This window comes from Oryctolagus cuniculus, chromosome 5 (assembly GCF_964237555.1).
Source record: "Oryctolagus cuniculus chromosome 5, mOryCun1.1, whole genome shotgun sequence".
In the NCBI taxonomy this organism is placed as follows: Eukaryota; Metazoa; Chordata; class Mammalia; order Lagomorpha; family Leporidae; genus Oryctolagus; species Oryctolagus cuniculus.
The window spans coordinates 46,646,252-46,667,629 of NC_091436.1; the positions used below are offsets into that span (position 1 = coordinate 46,646,252).

At 36.5% G+C, this 21,378-nt stretch overlaps 1 protein-coding gene across 1 annotated transcript in view; it reads left to right on the top strand.

Annotated features, from left to right (window-relative positions):
- The window catches only part of TRDN (triadin), a gene marked incomplete at its 5' end in the record, with an annotated part of 426,296 nt that overhangs the window by 227,483 nt on the left and 177,435 nt on the right, over nucleotides 1-21,378 (top strand). Inside the window, 1 exon segment of the mRNA NM_001082743.1 lies at nucleotides 14,430-14,483. Within this exon segment, the coding sequence (NP_001076212.1) occupies nucleotides 14,430-14,483 (54 nt within the window).

Sequence of the window (21,378 nt, forward strand, 5' to 3'; positions counted from 1 at the left end):
TTTGCTAAGCTAATTTTTGCTTTATTTGAATGTTTTCATAAGACACAACATTTAAAATACTTTTGGACAAGTGTGCTTCTCCTGTGTTATTACTATTCCTTTTATATATAATTAATTTTATTTTCAATACAATGCTCTGTGACATCAACACTGCTCTTTGCCTGCTAAGCTGAGTAATTGAATTACAGACTCACATCAATTAAGGGGCAAAGACAAAATATTTTATTGAATTTTTCAATTTCACTAAGAGAATTATAGAAATTTGGGGACTATTATACTGCTACTTTGGAGTCCTTTAATTCATTCATTTAAAAAAAAGATGAAAAGTAATTTCTTACTATATGCTGGATACAATGACAAAATAATAAGTTAAAGAACTTTTTTCTTTAAGAAATGAAGATCTCGTATGGGGAACTGAAATGAAAAAGAGATACAAGACAGAGAGAGACAGGGGCCTTCATGGAGAAGGAATGCCTATCTCGCACCTGGCAGGTCCTGGAAGGTTTTGTGTTATCCAAACTGACCCTGTTAGAAAGGGACTTCATTGTTTTCTCTTGGATAATTAGCAGGACAAGAAGGGGTCAGTATGCTTGAAAGTGGAGAATTCAGATTCTGGACTTGGGCCATTGCCTACTAGCTCTGTAACTTTCATAAATTAATTAAATCTATAATTTTTTTAAATTTATAAAATACAGATAATTATGGTTATAGTTGCCTCCCTCATAAGCTATGGGAAGGCTTCTCAGGAGACTTTTCCTCATTAATAAAACAGAAAATCAAGAAACAGGTGGTCCTGTTGCTTCCCCCTATGTTTCTGTTTGATGATGTTGCCTGGAATTGTAGAAATTAGTGAGGTGAGAGATGACCTCCTGAAGATGCAGGGCAGAGAGCTGGAAAGAACTGAAGCCCTTGAACAAAACTCTTGTCTCTGAACAGATCAATCTCAGATCCTTTCAGCTTGGATTGTTTATATGTAAAATAACGTATTTCCATTTTGTTATAGGTCAAACAGTATGTGTTTTTCTATAACTTTGCTGAATCGAAATTAGGTTTATTATTATATTATTTTTTTCAAAAGCCAGATCAATTGTGTAAAAAGAAATTTGCCTATTTGTGTGTGGCTATAATATGAATGCATATAATAGAAAATAAAATATATGATACTATATGATCCATAAATTTTAAGATTTATTTGAAGTATGTAAACTACAATTGCAGTAAAAGGATGATGTTACCTAGGAAAAGAGGCAAAACACATTTGTGTGATAATCAGTATTAATCCAAATCTAGCTAGTCATCTTATTGGGTTAAAATACAGTTTCAGGAAAGTAAGTTATACAAAGAACTTTGGAAACTCTTGAGGCATACTTTTTTATTCAAATGCATTAATAATCTTCGGGAAACTTTCTAGTATATTAATGAAACATTTCTAGAACTTACTGTGTTTTATAACCTTGATATTTCCACATTTGTTAAATATGATAATCAGAATATTTATAGATTTTGAGTACTTTTTGGTCTTATATTATCCTAGTTTGGCTTTTACTTGGCTTAAAAGTGTTTCTACTTAATACTTCAATCTGTACCATTGTACTTATCTAATTAGTTAATTTATTTAATGGAAGATGAAAACTCAAGGCAGTTTTAGAAATTTCAATAGATATAATCATGTGTTCGAGGCATTGATGCTTAATCAAATATGATCCCAAGGTAAATCAGAAACAAACATTTCAGCACAGAATACTGAGGGACAATCATTAAGCTTCTGCTTACTTTTCAAGAGACAGGATAAGCTTCTTGGTGTAAGTATTCTAATGAGTGTTCTCTGGTTTAGTCTTTGAAGTCAAGTTAGATACCTATGAGGATTGCAATTAGTACAGGGGCACTGATAAAAGGTACACCCCTTCTTTGGTGAAGAACATTTTGCAATTTGCCTGACACAGATATCTGCATTTTTTAATTGAATTGACTTCTAACACTTTATATAATCATGTGAGCATGGTTGAAAGCTCTATGGCAATTACTAAGACTTTGGTCTGAGGATTAATCATGGCGACCCCTGTTCTGTATTTCTTGTGGCTTCCTTCAACCTGGTCATGCACCACAGACCCTCACTGTATTTGCTTTGCAGACATGTCCTTAGGTTGAAATCCTTAAAAATGATTCGTATCCTCACAGAACTAATGAAACATTTTATTCTCTTTTAAACATTGCAGTTCCTAAGAGTTTTAAATTTACAAACAAAAATTGTGAGATAGTAAAACCAAGAGGGCCCGGGTTTTCTTCAGGTCCCAAACTCAGATATATAGTTTATGTTTATAAGATTTCCGTTGTTTTAAAATGCATCATTTGAAATCCATCTGTGGGATGCTGGAGCTGGGCTAGTTGGAAGTTTCATAGCTATGAAGGTAGATTTCAGTTGAGTTGCTTGTTTGAAAGCTAATACATTGTACTGAAGTCCATGGGAAATTGTTTTTACGTACTTACAGTCACTTGCTTTCACATGTTCCTGTGCTCACTGCTCCAGTAATTGAATATTAACTGCCTTACTTATGCATATAAGTGTGGGTTTTTGAATATTCAAACTTAGAGGCTGGCTTTTAAAATAACCTATTATTGTATGGCCCTTAGGGAAAGTGGTACATTTGCTGCAATATGTGAAAATGTGGGCTCCAGAAGGAATATCAGTCCTATGTGATCTTAACATGTCACTTTGATGTTAACAGAACCACTAGGCTGCCCATTAAACATCATTTTAATTTTAAATATGCCTGCTTAGTCCTGTGATCCTAGGCAGGCACTGGTTGTAGTCCCAGCTGCTGCACTTCCCATCCAGCTCCCTGCTAATGTGGTGGGAAAGCAGCCAGAGATGGCCCAAGTCCTTGATTCCTTGCACCCACATGGGAGACTCAGAAGCTCCTGGCTCTTGGCTTCAGCCTGGCCTAGCCCTGGCTGATGCGGCCACTTGAAAAGTGAATCAGCATAGGGAAGATCGCTCTCTCTCTCTCTTCTCTCTGTAACTCTGCCTTTCAAGTAAATAGAAATAAGCACTATTTTCCACACAACTTAAAAGGGCCTCAGTGTCTCTAGCTGGGAATAAGTATGGATTATTGTCTGAACGGATGACATTTCGTGGATTTTACTTGAAGCACCAGCGTATGTTTTCCCACAAATCCTTGATATATACAAGAACATAAAATCACTTTCACACTTATAGAAATAATTAATTGCCTATTTTCATGTATTAGATTTGAAGAAGACTCTCAAGTGTGTGGCATGTATCATACTACGTAGTTTCAAAAACGAATTCTTCATCCAGATATTTTGGTGTTAATGACTATTGATATAAGCCCAAAGAGAAGATTGAGATTCCAATAATATAAAGAAGGAAATGAAGCATTGCCTTTCTGTCGTATAGATCTGTTAATTATGTGCTAAATGGTTCTCTTTTATTTGAGAAAATGGTGTCCCTAGGACCCTGATACATTAGAATACTCACAGATGATGTGGAATAAGCTACATGTCTGCAATATAAAAGCTGAATCACAGCAATAGCAATTTAAATATGAAATATTTTGCCATTTTCTTTCCCTCAATTGCCGTCTTTCATTTCACAATTTTCTGTTTGTATAACTTGTTTTCAATTCCTCTTCTCTGCAGTACTTTTCTCTTTTTAATTCCTTTCCCTGACTTCCAGAACTTTGCTTTCTGTAGTGAGATTTCATTCTCAACGATGCTGAATCCATTTTGATTTTGAAGCTCTCTTCTGTGCTCTGCATATTTTGTGATGATTGATCACAACACGGCCTTTCAGAAAAACAAATGTTCATTTTTAATATTTCAACAGGGGAAGTTTGATTTCCAGATGAAGAGGTGTGCATTCCCTCCAGACAGCTGCATCTATCTGTGCTTTTTTTATACTCTTTTCCACTCAGACAGAGATCTTGCCACCTTAACAGTCTTTTCCTGGACTTTTCCATATTTTTCTCTTCATTGGATATCTCCTTACTCTCTCCCTGTAAGGGTATCGCCTTACTCTCTCTGTAGTAAGAAAAAATAATTTTATCGCATTTGCTAAGTGTTTTAAACAATTTTTAAAAGATTATTTTGGTGAAATAAAAACTTTCAATAAATTAAATTAAGACAGCATTTGCTTGGCTCTCTTTCTGCCTTCAAGCCAATTTGCATTCTACTGTTTTCTCAGATTAACCCATGCCATACTTATCAAATGAGTGACTTGCACCCTCTGCTTCCTTTTATCACTACCTACCTTCAGTGGTTGCCAAGGGCCCTTAGATATGAAAGCAGATTTTATTCTTATTTAATCTTGAAGTTTATTTTCTTATTTTTAAAATTAATCTTCCCTGGGTTGGCTTCATGGTTTAGCCATGAAGCCTATAGCGTTGCCATATTATATAGGTATAGATTCCTGTCCAGGCTGCTGCATTTGAGATCTGGCTCCCTGCTAATGGCCTGGGAAAAGCAGCGAAGGATGGTCCAAGTACCTGGGCCCCTGCACCCACATGGGAGACCTGGAGGAAGCGCCTGGATCCTCACTTTAGCCTGGCTTAGCCCTGGCCATTGTGGCCATCTGGGGAGTAAATCAATGGATGGAAGACCTACCCACCTCCTTTCTGTAACTCTTACTTTCAAATAAATAACTAAATCATTAAAAATTACTTTCCACAATCCTTGTTGAAATCAGCATTTGAATTGTTTTTATAGATTATAAACTAGAATATTTCTTGATGAGGTGAAAACCTGAGCTCCTCTGTTTATGTTTTCTTTGGGAAAAAAATTGATCACTCTCATAATTTTATTTATATCTCCATGTGGATAACTTTAGACTCTATTCAGGGAAGATACTTTCCTCTAAATGTTTACTCAAAATTTTCACCTGAAATTCTAGTAGAGTTTCAAATTTTACACGTATTACAAGGTAACTAAATTATCTTCAAGCCAATCATAAGATTCCAAACTGTTTTATCACAATAAATACCCTCCTTACTCCTCTGTATTTCGGAATCACATTTCAAAACTCTATTAATTTCTGCTTTCAAGTCTCTAGCTTATTAATTTCTTTCCATATCCATGAACACTTGTCTGATCTAAAAAGTATTGCTTTATAAGTGGAGCATTTATCCAGTGACATTTTTACTGGGTTTCTCTGCTGCAAAGATAGCCCATTTCCCCTGAAAATTATGAACATTTTATCTCTTCAAAACATGGCTGTGTAACTGCCCTGCTATAAAATGCAGTGTGGCTTTCAGTGTCATAAAAAAAATATCTTATTTGCTAAGTGTTTTAAACAATTTTTAAAAGATTATTTTGGTGAAATAAAAAACTCTAAATGAATTAAATTTAACAGAGTGTGTTTGAGCAAATGATGGTTCGTGAGTTGGACAGCACTTAAAAATAAGAGCTCCAGGAAGCTTGACTGAGCCACTTGGGCAGTAAGCTTCTTTATAAGCTGAATGTGGAAGGAAAGGATCCAAAGAGCTCGATTGATTACATCTGGGCTTTTGTCTTGTTTGGATGTAGTCTGACCAGTTACATGCCTGTGATTGGCTGAAGCTCAGCTGCTTCTGATCGTCAGCGATCCAACTATCTGTTATAGAAAATATATTCCAATATACCCCCAAATTGGGTTTCCTTTGGTTAAGGTCCAGCTATCTGTTACAGAAAACACAGTCTCCAGTTATGCAGCTGTTCACAATGTAGGAATTCACTCTACAGAGCTGGCTCAATCCAGTGGCCTCCTGCAAAGATAATTTAACACTTTTCATTATTAATAACACCAAATAAGACTTTTATACAAGCTAGACTGATCCAAAAGAGTGTGTTATTTCAAGAGAATACATTATCGTGTATTCACCTTGCAACTTTTTTCCATCATCTTTTTGTGGCTCTATAACCTATTTTGCTCAAGTTTTTTTTTTTTTATTATTATTATTTGACAGGTAGAGTTATACAGTGAGAGACAGAGAGACAGAGAGAAAGGTCTTCCTTCCATTGGTTCATTCCCCAAAAGGCCACCATGGCTGGAGCTGTACCGATCAGAAGCCAGGAGCCAGGTGCTTCTTCCTGGTCTCCCATGAGGACACAGGGGCCCAAGCACTTGGGCCAGCCTCCACTGCTTTCCCGGGCCACAGCAGAGAGCTGGACTGGAAGAGGAGCAACCAGGACTAGAACCTATATGGGATGCCAGTGCCACAGGCGGAGGATTAACCAAAGGAGCCAGGGCGCCAGCCCCTCAAGTCTTATTTGTATTCTGCCACTTTAAAATTGTCTACCTGGGAGTTGGTATTGCAGTATAGCAGGTAAAGCTGTCACGGAATTCCCAAAGCTTCACTTCTGATCCAGCTGCCTGCTGATAGCCTGGGAAAAGCAACTTAAGATGGCCCAAGTGTTTAGGGCCCTGCCATCCATTTGGGAGACCCCAGGAAACTCATGGCTCTTGGCTTCAGCCTGGTTCAGTCCTGGCTGTTGCAGCCGCCTGGGGAGTGAATCAGCAGATGGAAGATCCGCCCCCAACACACACACTGTCTCTCTATAACTCTGAATTAAAATAAGTAATTAAATATTTTAAAAAACTGTTTATCTGTAAATATGTAGTATTCACTCTTTTAGCATTTTCCATGTAATATCATTAATCAGACTGTGGATAAAACTAATTCTTTTCTGTAGATAATATTGTATCTAGCTCCTAGAGGCACTTATGAAATAAATATTTTGTCACTTAAAATAAGCAAATGCAAATTATTAAATTCCTAAATTGCCTGTTCAACTTGAGGAACAGGATTAGTGAAAAGTGTTTGGTTAAAAAATCACCTCTGAATCTTTCTGAAATTATTTGATTTAGTATTCTCTGTTAAGAATTCCTTCTCTCATGACATTTTCATCTATTTATAAATTTGCATTTTATCAACATTGAATTTTTATTAAAATGTAGATTTTTTTATTGTGATTATAACATCTTCAGATTATGACATCTAATAAGTATATAGAGAAAAGAAAAATAGAAAGTCCAAGAAATTTCCTGAGGACAATTGCTACTTCTTTGACTTAGAATTTTCAGGTACAGGACTGATTTCTCAAACACCTGATTGGCTAATCATTATTCATTTGTTCAGTGAGATCACTTACTGAAGGTCTACTCTGTGCCAAAAACTGTGTGAAATATTGAGGTTAGAAGCAAAGAGAAGTTGGTTTCTATCTGCAGTTTTCCCTTCCAGTATCCTAATTACTTTCTATTTTTGTAGGATAACATTCATGCTTACAATTTCATTTATAATATTTCCAAGCTGAATAATGAGATAAAAGTTACGTGTGTCTACTTCGTATTTTCTGGATCCACATTCTCTGTCTACCGAGGCTAGAGTGCTGGGACTTGTTTCTTCAGGGCTGAATTTCGATCACACTATTCCGTTATATCATTTAATGATGGAACCACTTCTTTCTCTGCATGTAAACTGTGGCCTAGGGGGTCTATCCACAGAAATTTATTCAATTTTTTAAAAAGCTTTATTTATTTTTTTTAAAGTCAAAGTTACACACAGCGAGAGGATAAACAGAGAAGATTGAGGGGGAGAAGAGGAGGGAGGTAAGAGAGAGAAAGAGAGAGAGAGAGAGATTCCATTTACTGGTTGACTCCCCAAATGATCCCAGTGAGTCTTGGCCAAGCTGAAGCTAGGAGCCTGGAACTCCACCTGGGGCTCCCACACGGGTGGGAGAGGTCCAGGTACTTGGTTCATCTGTTGCTTTCTGAGGTACATTAGCAGGGAGTTGCATGAGAAGCAGCAGTGCTCATATGGGATGCCAGAGTTGCAACTCGTGGTTTAAGTTGCTGCGTTACAGCACTGCACACCCTCATTTAAATTTTAAGATTGAAATTTTAACTGGAAAGTATGGCTAAATATAAATAATCAGAAAATCTGCCTTATAAGCACGTTTATAAATACATATATCTATATATATACACTTACTTTTTATATATAATACAACATATTCTAAAATAAATTCTTGATGTTATTTTTCCTTAAAGAGCCCCAGTGAGTCCTAAAATCGATGCATATGAAAAACCATGCATATGACAAATATTTTTTTCCAAATTATACATTTATTTTAGCTAAGTGTCAAGTTTCTATTTGAAATTCTAAGTATAATTCAGATTTCCACTCAAGTTCTTATTATTCTTGGAATTATATGCTTCTGCTAATAAAATTAGTCCAGGGGCTGGTGCTGTGGCATAGTGGGTAAAGCTGCCACTTGTAGTGCTGGCATTCCAAATGGGCGCTGTTTCAAGACCTAGCTGCTCCACTTCTGATCCAGCTCTCTGTTATGGCCTGGGAAAGCAATAGAAGATGGCCCAAATCCTTGGGCACCCACATGACAGACCCTGAAGAAGCTCCTGACTCCTGGTTTCTGATTGGCTGGTGCAGCTATCTGAGGAGTGAACCAGAGAAGGGAAGACCTCTCTCGCTCACTCACTCTCTCTCCCTCTGCCTCTCTGTAACTTTGCCTTTCTAATAAATAAATATTTTTTTAAAAAAAAGAAAATCAGTTCCATTTGCTACTCAAAATGCACACTTTCAACATCTCAGAGGAGGGAATAATTATTTCATGGTAACAGGACTACCAAGACAAACCTCAATAATGAAAATAAACAAACAAATAATGAAATTTGCTCTGAAAACATAGTATAGGAGAATTTTTCTAATACTGTTATTAGCTTTTCTCGCAATTGATTTTACAAATCAAATTGCTGTAGAAGATGGAAAGGGATTTGGAGTGACAAGAGGTACCTGTCCCTTTAGCTTTGAAGCACACACATCTAAGACTGCTGAGACAGGCATTTCTCTGTCTGGCATTTACAGGAATGGGACTTTGTATCAGCTCACGGGATTTCTTTCTGTCCTTCTATTAGATTTATGCATTACACTTATCCTTAATCTAGGTGGAGTCTGCCTTCCCCAAATGTTATACACACTGAAGAATAAAAAGTCAAGTGATCTGTTTCTCAATTATAACTTCTTCTTTTATTACAAAACTACATTATTTGTTTAATGCTTTAAATATATTGATATCTTCATTTTTACTCTAAATTTTTAATTGCTCAAGAAATGCATTACTCTCATAATATTCCAATAGAATAACAAGATGATACTTTGGAAGGGAAATATGTACTATTCTGATCTATGATTTCCAATCATTTTTCATTTTCTTACATTTAATTTTCTCCCAATCACATTGGAAAAAGCTAAATCCAAATATATATATATATATATTTAATTAAAGCATCAAATTCTTTGTTTTATAGATTAAAATGCATAGAATGATTTTAACAAGAAAGATAGTCATTTTCTTAGTAATTGAGCAAACACTTAAGGTGAAAGGAATTAAGAGACATCAAACATTACATATATATATAAATTTTTTTGCTGAATTGAACTCTATCGTGTTAAGCTACTAAGATGAATAAGATAAATTCTACTTAGATTCTAAAACAAAATACATGGTTTGATGAGGTGAAGATTTTCTGGGAAAAAATAGTGTAGCTGATTTATACTACCTATTGTAAATGATACTGCCAGCTTATTTAGTTTTTTTAACCTCTAGGAATAAGATTATTTTGATAAATTATTCATATTTCTGCATTGTTCACCTGTTTCAATTTGCATATCTGGCAGCAAATAGGTCCTTCTTTCAGGCTTAAGTCCCCTTGGTCAGACAGGATGGCCGAAGGCTGCTTCATGATTAATTTTGTCTCAATAGGGTAATTATCATACTGAAATGAGGTAAGGCACCTGAAATATGCTTTCCTGGAGCAAGAAGTACAAGAGGCTTAGCTTATGAGCTTCTGAGGTGTACAGTAACTTTCAAATATTAATGCTCTTCTATTCTGAGAGTACACACATCCAAAGGTAATAATGCATTTTATATGAATAGAACACAATAACTTAGAGCCTGTTGTAGCAGCTCATTGGTTTGCCAGATAATTTGTCATTAGTTGCTAGTATCTTATTTAAAAAGATATATGTGTTTTGGTTTTCCCATAATTTTTTCATCTACAGACAGGCTAAATATCTGGTAATATTGCATTATTAGCAAGATATTTCTAAAACAAAATGTTTCAATTTCTTCTTTGAAAAAGAGTGGGAAAGGGGAGGGTTGCAGGTGGGAGGGACGTTATGGGGGGAAGCCATTGTAATCCATAAGCTGTACTTTGGAAATTTATATTCATTAAATAAAAGTTAAAAAAAAAAGAATCTTGATTCTGGGATCACTATTTTTAATGATTCACAACACACTAGTGAACTATTTTTGTTTTTGTTTTTTGTTGTTTTTTGATGAGCCAAGCATTAGGGAGAACTCAGAGAGGGAATTGAGATAGAACAGAAAAAAGAGCCCATAGGAAATAAGCATAAAACATGGTCATTCAATGTGCACACAGCCGGCAAAAGACAGATTAGGGTGACAATGTGACTCTGCTAAGAACTGATGAATCTGTCCAGGCACTCAAATGGGGGACTCCGGGAAATCAGGAACATGTTTCTCAACTTAACCATCAAGGAAAAAGCTGACAGAGAAACTGAATGGTCAGTGGGAGGAGTAATATGGTTCCAAGAAAACCATTTATAATTCACAAATATACCAAATGGTCCATAGAATTTTATGTGTGGCTTAATTGTGTAAGATAAATGACATAAGAGGATATAAAGCAAAAGGAGAAGACAAAAAAAAATCAGCTGCAAAATTCTAAGGTTGTTCACCAATAGAAAAAATCCTAAAATAGTTTTAAAATGTAGTCACAGACTACAATTCTTTAATATGATGAGATCCCCAAAGAGTGAGACATTTGAGCATTCCAGAGCTCTTTGTTGATCTTTTCTGTGTACATATTCTTTTCTTCCTCATAACCATTTTTAAGAACTAAGTATTAAATAAGGGGCTATTAAACACTAATTACATAAGAATAGAATTAAAACAATACGCGGAGTTGTATCATGAATATAGTATCTATGTAGACGACTGATTACTAATTGTGTCATCTATTATAGGTTGGAGAAACATGCTAGTTGAAAAAATGAAAATTAATTATAAACAAATCATAGGTCAACAGTATTTAGTTTTGGGTAAAGATAGTTTATTTGAAGAAAAACTAAAATAATAATCACATATATAGAAATAACAATATATATTTATATGATGTAAAATGAAAAAAATGGCTTTTTCATGATTATGATTGTTATAAATGAATAATTATCTCAAAAACAAATGATTAAGCATGAGTTAGAAATTGAATCTCTTGTTTGGCTGAAAAACATGAAATCTTTGCTTATGATTGCTTGTCAAATCATTTTGGTGCAATATTGTTATTTCCTAACTCTAACAAGTATCACAAAGTTAAATAAGCTGCATTTAATCAATGCTGGATAATAATTAAATGAAAGATTTAATATAGATGTATATAAACCACTACTTTTTTTTTCTGCTCATTCATTTTTCCCCAATAGCTTTTATTTAAGGAATACAAATTTCATGCATTTCATAAGTACAACTTTAGAAACATAGTGATTCCTCTTACCATATCCACCCTCCCATCCACACTCCTATCCCTCCCACTCCTCCTTCTCTCTTTCCCAGTTCCATTCTCCACTAATATCTATTTTCATTTAACTTTATACACAAAAGACCAACTCTATACTAAGTAAGAATTCAACACTTTGCATGATAAAAGCAAAGCAAATCAAATCAAATCAAATCAAAACAAAACAAAACAAAAAACTGTCCCACAACAGTCAGACAAAGGCTGTTCAAAGTCATTGCATCTCAAAGTTAATTTCAATTTTTTAGAAACTTTACTAACTTTAAAGAAGCACCCAAGAATGATATATACTTTGCAAGCACTTAGACATAACCATAACTTATGAGACATAATAATATCCTCCACTTAATACTTTAAAATTAAGTCCTTGAGAATGAGTTTTATCATTAATTAAGGAAGCTCCTAAGTAACAAGCAATGGAGTTGGACACTAAGAATCACTAAAACTTATGAGAGATAAAAATTTCCTCCACTTAATAAACTAAAACTAAAAAAAATCTTTTAGAACAAGTTTTACTGTTGACTGTCATAATAAAATTCTCTGAGGACAGAGGTCCTACATGGGAAGTTAGTGCACAGTGACTCCTGTTGTTAATTTAACAATTAGCACTCTTAGTATAACATCAGTGATCATCTGAGGCTACTGACACGAGCTGTCTAGGCTATGGAAGCCTTTTGAATCCTCAAACTCTATCAGTATTTAGACAAGTTCATAAGCAAAGTTAAGTTCTCTCCCCCTTCAGAGAAAAATAACTGCTTTGATGACCACTTCTTTCCACTGGGGTCACACCAACTGAGGTCCTTCTTGCAGGACATTTTTTTTGCCACAGTGTCTTGGCTTTTCATGACTGAAATGTTCTAGTGGGCTTTTCAACAAGACTAGAATGCCTTAAAGGCTTATTCTGAGGTCAGAGTGCTATTTAAAGTGATTGTCATTCTATGAATCTGCTTTGTGGACTGCTTCCCAAGTTGGAACATTCACTCCTTTTTAATTCCATCCATCATAATTACCAGACACTTAATTCTATTTATATGATCACTTTAACACTTAATTCTACCCATATGATCACTTTAACACTGAAGATAGTATTTTTACCACCCAACTTAAGGGGACTTGTGGTCCTATGACAAGTTTTTTAAACTATACACTTAGAGGTAAGTACATAGGGATGTATATAGAACTATACAGCTTTACAGTTATGAACTTCATACACTTCATAATTACAACTTCAGGAACATGGTGACATTTACACCTAATTTAGAACCAATACCTGAAAGTTTCTAATAAAGTGTAAGAAGAATAAATGAACAAAGGTAAATATCTAAAATAAATGACTAAATCTTGCTTTCAATATTATTAAAATTTAATGTTGAAAACAGTAGAAATTGTCCTAAAACAATTGTAAGTGAAATGTGAAATGAGTCATTGTCTTTTGAAATATTTTTATCTACATTATTTTTCATTCTAATTGATTAAACATACATAAATATTTATCACATATATTTCTGTGTTCTGTTTCTTTAAACACAAAATTCAGAATAAAAGGAAAAAAAAAAACAGCCAAAAGTCTGCTAAGAGAGAAAGATTATAAAATGAAGCTTACTCACACCCTTACAATACATGTTGTAGCCCAGGGCCACCTTGACAGTGATGGGCACCTCATCAGTACAAGGACTGACATCTTAGAGTTGAGGCTCCATCTAGAAATTGGTTGTTCTGGGCTTTACTCTCATCTTAGCCAGTGACCTCCAATGAGCCATTTCAGTTGTATCTAAATGCCCTATCCATTTCAAAAGCCTGATAATACAGAAATGATTTATACGGCTGGCACCACGGTCACTAGGCTAATCCTCCGCCTTGCGGCGCTGGCACACCGGGTTCTAGTCCCGGTCGGGGTGCCGGATTCTGTCCCGGTTGCCCCTCTTCCAGGCCAGCTCTCTGCTGTGGCCAGGAAGTGCAGTGGAGGATGGCCCAAGTGCTTGGGCCCTGCACCCCATGGGAAACCAGGAGAAGCACCTGGCTCCTGCCATTGGATCAGTGCGGTGCGCCGGCCGCCGCGCACTGGCCGCGGCAGCCATTGGAGGGTGAACCAACGGCAAAAGGAAGACCTTTCTCTCTGTCTCTCTCTCTCACTGTCCACTCTGCCTGTCCAAAAAAAAAAAAATTATTGATAAGTAATTCTGACATATTCAAATTCAGGTGCCAAATAAACTCTAAGTGATACTTCATGGTCAGTTAAAAGTGAGAAACAATGTTTTTTAAAATCATTATGCTTGGGGTTGGTGCCATGGCTCACTTGGTTAATCCTACAACTGCGGTGCTGGCATCCCCTATGGAAGCTGGGTTCTAGTCCCGGTTGCTCCTCTTCCAGTCCAGCTCTCTGCTGTGGCCCAGGAAGGCAGTGGAGGATGGCCCAAATGCTTGGGCCCCTGCACCCGCATGGGAGACCAGGAAGAAGTATCTGGCTCCTGGCTTCAGATCGGCGCAGCACCAGCCATAATGGCCTTTTGAAGAGTGAAACAATGAATGGAAAACATTTCTCTCTCTCTCTCTCTCTCACTGTCTATAACTCTACCTGTGAAATAAATAAATAAATAAAATTATTGTGCTTTAATTTTGTTCATTTTTTTGGTCTACATAAGCCTTATTCTCCCCCTTCCCTTAATAATGTGCTCATTTCTCTGAAATTCAGAGCACCAAGGACAAAACGTTTTACATTTCATTTTTAAACTGACATTTCTCGTTCACATCATTTTTTGCTGTTAGACTATATTTCTGAAATAGTACTTTGTACTAATTTGTTTATCTTTTTCTTTCTAAGAACCAGGGAAATCTCCTGATACCAAACCAGGGACTGTAAAAGTCACAACACAAGGTAAGCAATAAAACATTTAAAAAAAATGCTTTTAAGTCCATAGCACTTTGCTGACAAAAATGCCAGCTGTTTATTGCAGAATAGCACCATCTGCTGGATTATTACAGAAAACATTCTTGCAGACACACATGTCAGGTACTTCTTAATTGGAGTAAGCTTGATTGAGTAGTGACAAATGTGCAGAGGAATTACTGAAGGACCCAAGAATTAGTATGTGCCTCCAAGTTTCAGTATTTGAACTTACACAAAAGCCAGAGTAAGCCAGAGAAAGAGATGGAGATAGATATGTGCAAATATCAAGTGATACATATATTTTCTAGTGATTTTTAGTTATGCATCATAATTTGTGTCATGTTAGAAAAACATGATGTATTAATATTATTGCATAAAAATGAAAACCCTAAAAATTGGGTTCTAGATATGTCTGCAAAATAATTACACTTGGGGGTGGCTTCAAGATGGTGGAATAGGGAGGGAGCTTACTGGTTGTCCAGGAGAAGATAGTTTATTAAAAGTGGAGATAGTGTAGTCTCAGGGAAGAGTTAGGGAAAAAAACAACAGAGGAAACTCTTCTGTAATCAGAGGGACGTGGTGGACCTAAGTAAAGGGCACAGGCATTCACGGCTCAGGACCCCAGCTGCCAAGAGCCTCTGCACCAGCATTGGAAAGTGAAGTGAGATGAAAATGCAGTAGCCCGAGACACTGGCAGAAAAGTGACAGGAAGAGCATAGAGGGAATGAAGCTTGAAGCTCTGTGGGGGAAAGCACACCAGGCTAACTAGAGGACAGAAAAAATAAAAGGGAAGGTACGGACATGATTCTGTCCCTCCAATCACCTTACCAAGACGTATGAGCCAACAGAGCAGGTGCCATTTTATACATACATAACAGCTGCGCCAGCTTGGGGCTGCATCCAGCAATCAGTTGAGCAGAAAAACGTGACTCTGGTGGGGAGTAAAAACAGGAGACTAAGATCTAGTGAATGTGTGGAGCTTTTGACTGGGACTGTGGGAAAAAAAAAAAAAAAAAAAAAAAAAAAAAAAAAAACTAAGGGTGTGTGGGAGAACTCACAGTGTGGGTGAGACTTTGAGTAGTCTCCGTGGAAGATGCCACAAGGTTGGGCAGCCCTGACTACCTGGTAAGAGACATTGTGGGGAAATCCGAGCTAACACTGAGGACTGCACCGATCCTTTGTGTGGTCCTTGGGACAGAGCAGACGAATATTATACCCACTGGGGCTAGCACTCAGGCACTGGTCACCATCAAGGAAAAGAGCTCAGCTGAGCAGAATTACTTCCCTTCTGATTAAAGAGAGAGAGAGAGAGAGAAAGATTTACCACACCAAACCTGGGTGTGTCACCTTAGGCACAGCCTTAACCCTGAAGAACTGAATAGAATTCTCTGGCCACACCCACCACAAGCCTCTAGACATTCACTGAAAGCAGACAGTCCACTTATCTACCGAAACATAGTACAACAAGAAAAGCCACCATCGTGAGAAAAAATAAAAAAGGAGAAACCAGCTAGTATCTCTACAATGCCAAACAACAAATGCACAAACAAGGAAACAAGAACAAGAAAGACAACATGATGCTCCCAAAAGAACATGACATTTCAATACAAGATTATGAAGACAACAAGATAGAAGAAATGCAAGAAATAGAACTCAAAAAATTTATGATAAGAATATTTAGAAGTAATCAAAAACAAATTCATGAAATACTGAAATCCATGCAGGGCATGAAAGAAAATCTCGCTCATGAAAATGAAATCTTAAAAAGGAATCAAAATGCAATGAGGAATTTAACAAAACATGAAATTGAGATATTGAAGAGAAATCAATATGAAATGAAGAATTCAATAGAACAAATAAAAACACAGCTAAGAGCCTTAAAAACAGAATCAGTGAGGCAGAAGAGAGAATATCGGACATAGAAGACAGAGCACAAGAATGTATACAAACAAACCAAGACAAGAAGAGGAAATTAGAAATCTGAAAAATATTGTCTGTAATCTACAGGATACTATTGAAAAAACCAACATTCTGGTTCTAGGAGTTCCTGAAGGCATGGATAGAGAGAAAGGATTAGAAGGCCTTTTTAGTGAGATACTAGCAGAAAACTTCCCGGGTTTGGAGAAGGACAGAGACATCCAAGTACAGGAAGCACACAGAACTCCCAATAAACATGACCAGAAGAGATCCTCACCAGAACACATTGTAATGAAACTCACCACAGTCAAACATAAAGAAAAAATTCTAAAATGTGCGAGAGAGAAATGCCAGATCACTCTCAGAGGATCTCCAATTAGACTCACAGCTGACTTCTCATTAGAAACCCTACAGGCTAGGATGGGATGGTGAGATATAGCCCAAGTACTAAGAGAAAAAAAGCTGCCATCCCAGAATATTATATCCTGCAAAGCTCTCATTTGTGAGTGAAGGTGGAATAAAGACCTTTCATAGCAAACAGAAATTGAAAGAATTTGTCACCATTCGTCCAGCCCTGCAAAAGATGCTCAAAGATGTGTTATACACAGAAAAACAGAAACATGGCCATCAATAAAAAAGAAAGTAAAAGAAGAAAATCACTCAGTAAAAGATCACAGGAAGTATATATTAGAAATATCTTTGGAAAAATGGCAGGGCAAATTCATTACTTATCAACAGTCACATAGAATGTAAATGCCCTCAACTCTCAAGTTAAAAGACACAGACTGCCTGAATGGATTAAAAAACAAAACCAATCTATTTGCTGCTTACAAGAAACACATCTTTCCAATAATGATGCAAGCAGACTGAAAGTGAAAGTTTGGAAAAATATATTTCATGCCAACAGAAACCAAAAAAGAGCTGGTGCAGCCTTCTTAATATCAGACAAAATAAACTTTAACACAAAAACTGTCAAGGGAGAGAAAGAGGGGCACTATATAATGATTAAGGGATTGATTAAACAAGAAGATGTAACTATTATAAATGTATATGCACATAATTACAGGCACTGGTCTATTTAAAAAATATGATAAGGAACTTAAAGGGAGACTTAGACTCCAATATAACAGTACTCCAGTTTCAGCAATGGACAGATCAACCAGTCAGAAAATAAAAATGGTAACAGCAGATTTAATCAACACCACAGACCAAATGATCTAACAGATATCTATAGAACTTTTCGTCCTACACTGAAAGAATAAATAAAAAGAGTCATCAGAAATTAATACAAAGAGTTGTATGCCAGCAAACTGAGAAATCTATCAGAAATGGATAGATTCCTGGACACATACAACCTACCTAAATTGAACCATGAAGACATAGAAAACCTAAACAGACCTATAACTGAGACAGAAACTGAATCAGTAATAAAGGCCCTCCCAACAAAGAAAAGCCTTGCATTGGATGGATTCACTGATGATTTCTACCAGACATTTAAAGAAGAACTAACTCCAATTCTCCTCCAACTATTCAGAACAATCAAAAAAGAGGGAATCCTCCCAAATTCTTTCTATGAAGAATGAAACAACACATCAGAAAGATCATCCACCCAGACCAAGTGGGATTTATCCCTGGCATGCAGGGATGGTTCAGTGTTCGCAAATCAATGTGTTAATGTGACACCACATTAACAAACAGCAGAAGAAAACCCATGATTATCTCAATAGATGCAGAGAAACCATTTGATAAAATATACACCTTTTCATGATGAAAACTCTAAGCAAACTGGGTATACAAGAAACATTCTTAAACACAATAAAGGCAATTTATGAAAAGTCCATAGCCAGCATCCTATTGAATGGGGAAAAGTTGGAAGCATTTCCACTGAGATCTGGTACTAGACAGGGATGCCCACTCTTAACCACTGCTATCCAATATAGTTCTGGAAGTTTTAGCCAGAACTATTAGGCAAGAATAAGAAATTAAAGGGATACAAATTGGGAAAGAAGAAGTCAAACTAGTCAAACTATCCCTCTTTGCAGATGATATGATTCATTATTTAGGGCATCCAAAGAACTCTATTAAGAGACTATTGGAACTCATAAAAGAGTTTGGCAAAGAACAAGGATATAAAATCAATGCACAAAAATCAACAGCCTTTGTATATACAGGCAATGCCATGGCTGAGAAAAAACTTCTAAGATCAATCCCATTCACAATAGCCACAAAACCATCAAATACCTTGGAATAAACTTAACCAAGGACATCAAAGATCTCTACGATGAGAGTTACAAAATCTTGAAGAAAGAAATAGAAGAGGATACCAAAACATGGAAAAATCTTCCATGTTCATGGATTGAACAATTAATATCATCAAAATGTCATTTCTTCCAAAAGCAATTTATAGATTAAATGTGATACCAATCAAAATACCAAAGAAATTCTTCTCAGATCTGGAAAAAAATGATGGTGAAATTCATATTGAGGTACAGAAGATCTAGAGTAGCTAAAGCAATCTTTTTTTTTTTTTTTTTTTTTTTTTTTTTTTTGACAGGCAGAGTAGACAGCAAGAGAGAGAGACAGAGAGAAAGGTCTTCCTTTTGCCGTTGGTTCACTCTCCAATGGCCGCCGCGGCCGGCGCGCGGCGGCCGGCGCATCGTGCTGATCCGAAGCCAGGAGCCAGGTGCTTCTCCTGGTCTCCCATGGGGTGCAGGGCCCAAGGACTTGGGCCATCTTCTACTGCATTCCCGGGCCATAGCAGAGAGCTGGCCTGGAAGAGGGGCAACTGGGACAGAATCCAGTGCCCCGACCTGGACTAGCACCCGGTGTGCCAGCACCGCAAGGCGGAGGATTAGCCTATTGAGCCACGGCGCCGGCGACTAAAGCAATCTTGTACAACAAAAGCAAAGCCAGAGGCATCACAATACCAGGTTTCAGGACATACTACAGGGCAGTTATAATCAAAACTCCATGGTACTGTTACAGAAACGGATGGGTAGACCAATGGAACAGAATAGAAACACCAGAAATCAATCCAAACATCTACAGGCAACTTATATTTTTTCAAGGATTAAAACAAATTCCTGCATTCCTTGCATTTAAATTGTATTTATGTATGGAGTATCACGTGGTATTTTGATGCAGTTGTACATTGTGTAATCTCAATCAGATTAAATATATCTATCTTATCAAACAGTTAACATTTCCCTATGACAAAAATATTAAAAATCTGATTTAAACTTTTTTCTTTTTATAGGAAAATACATAGTACATTAATATTACCTGTAATCATCCAATTGTGCAGTATAACAACAGAACTTCTTATCCCTATCTATTTATATCTTAGTAACAGTTAGTCAACCGTTCCTCGTCCTTCCCTTCTTCCTACTCTTATAAGTATCCTTGTAATTATTATATGCGTAGATATATTTCTAAATTCAAAATGTTATAAATACAGATTATCTATAAATTTTCAGTATTATTAGTTTAAGCATATTAAAAAAGAACATGTCACAAATAGTAGTATTTTGTTTGTAAATTCACTTTTTTGTATAAGAAATAAGATACCAATAATGTAAGGCATAGAAAAAACAACTATGCTAAATTAAATTGAAGTATATTTTCTTTTTTTTCCTGAGCTTTAGATCCTGTTATGCTGCTTAATCTTTATAGGAGCACATTAGTTTTTTTAATGTTTTGCAATTTTGGTTCTTGTGCTGGATTCCTTTTATTATAAGGATGTTGTGAAAACCAAAGAATAAGTGTTGAAAGTGATTTGGGAATTGCAGCACAGAATAAATGTTCAAAATGTTCCAGGATGCTGGTGCTAACTGGTCCTTGACATTCTATTCCACTCAAATGGAATTAATGTGCAGGGAAGTGCACAATCTCATATTTAACTAATGTGAACTAAGATTTCTCTGAGTGAGTAGAGTTCTTGAATGTATTTTACTTTTGCTTGGAACAAACCCCAGACTACTGAGGCTCTTCTGAAAATATTTCTGGTTAATAATACCCATGAGTTGCAACCTGAATCCAGATTTAGATTCAAGATCCTGAATTAAATGAATACTAACGCCGAGGAAGTTAGAATTAAAAAGTGATTAATGTGGTTGGTGCCTTATTCTTTGTGGAAAAGATGACTTAAGTTTGCTAAAAGAAGGAAGGCATATTTGTCCCCATTCTGGAAATGGGGCATTTCATACACAATATCCCAAAGGCAAATGTCATTTGCAAACTAGTACACAATTCCTTACTGGTTTTGCACAGTTTATTTGTGGACTATAACAATTTCAAACCTAAACTGAAGTTACATTAAGCACATATTAATAAATTAGAGCTCTTGTCTATGTAACTCATATTTTAATTCCTTTTTTTCTATATATATATATATATATATTTTTTTTTTTTTGACAGGCAGAGTGGATAGTGAGAGAGACAGAGAGAAAGGTCTTCCTTTTGCCGTTGGTTCACCCTCCAATGGCCGCCACGGCTGGCACGCTGTGGCCGGCACACCACGCTGATGCGAAGGCAGGAGCCAGGTGCTTCTCCTGGTCTCCCATGGGGTGCAGGGCCCAAGCACTTGGGCCATCCTCCACTGCACTCCCTGGCCACAACAGAGAGCTGGCCTGCAAGAGGGGCAACCGGGACAGAATCCGGTGCCATGACCGGGACTAGAACCCGGTGTGCCAGCACCGCAAGGCGGAGGATTAGCCTAGTGAGCCGCGGCGCTGGCCCTCTATATGTTTTTTGTTCTGAGGTTTATAAGTCTCCATATGAAATGATGTTTCCATGTTTTAATCTTTATCACTGAATTAGATGGATTCATTAGGGTATAGTTGACCACTGAATATCTGAATATGCAGAATATACTTTGAAATTCTGCAGAAAGGTCATTTAGTATGTTTTTTTTTAACTTTTATTTAATGAATATAAATTTCCAAAGTACGGCTTATGGATTACAATG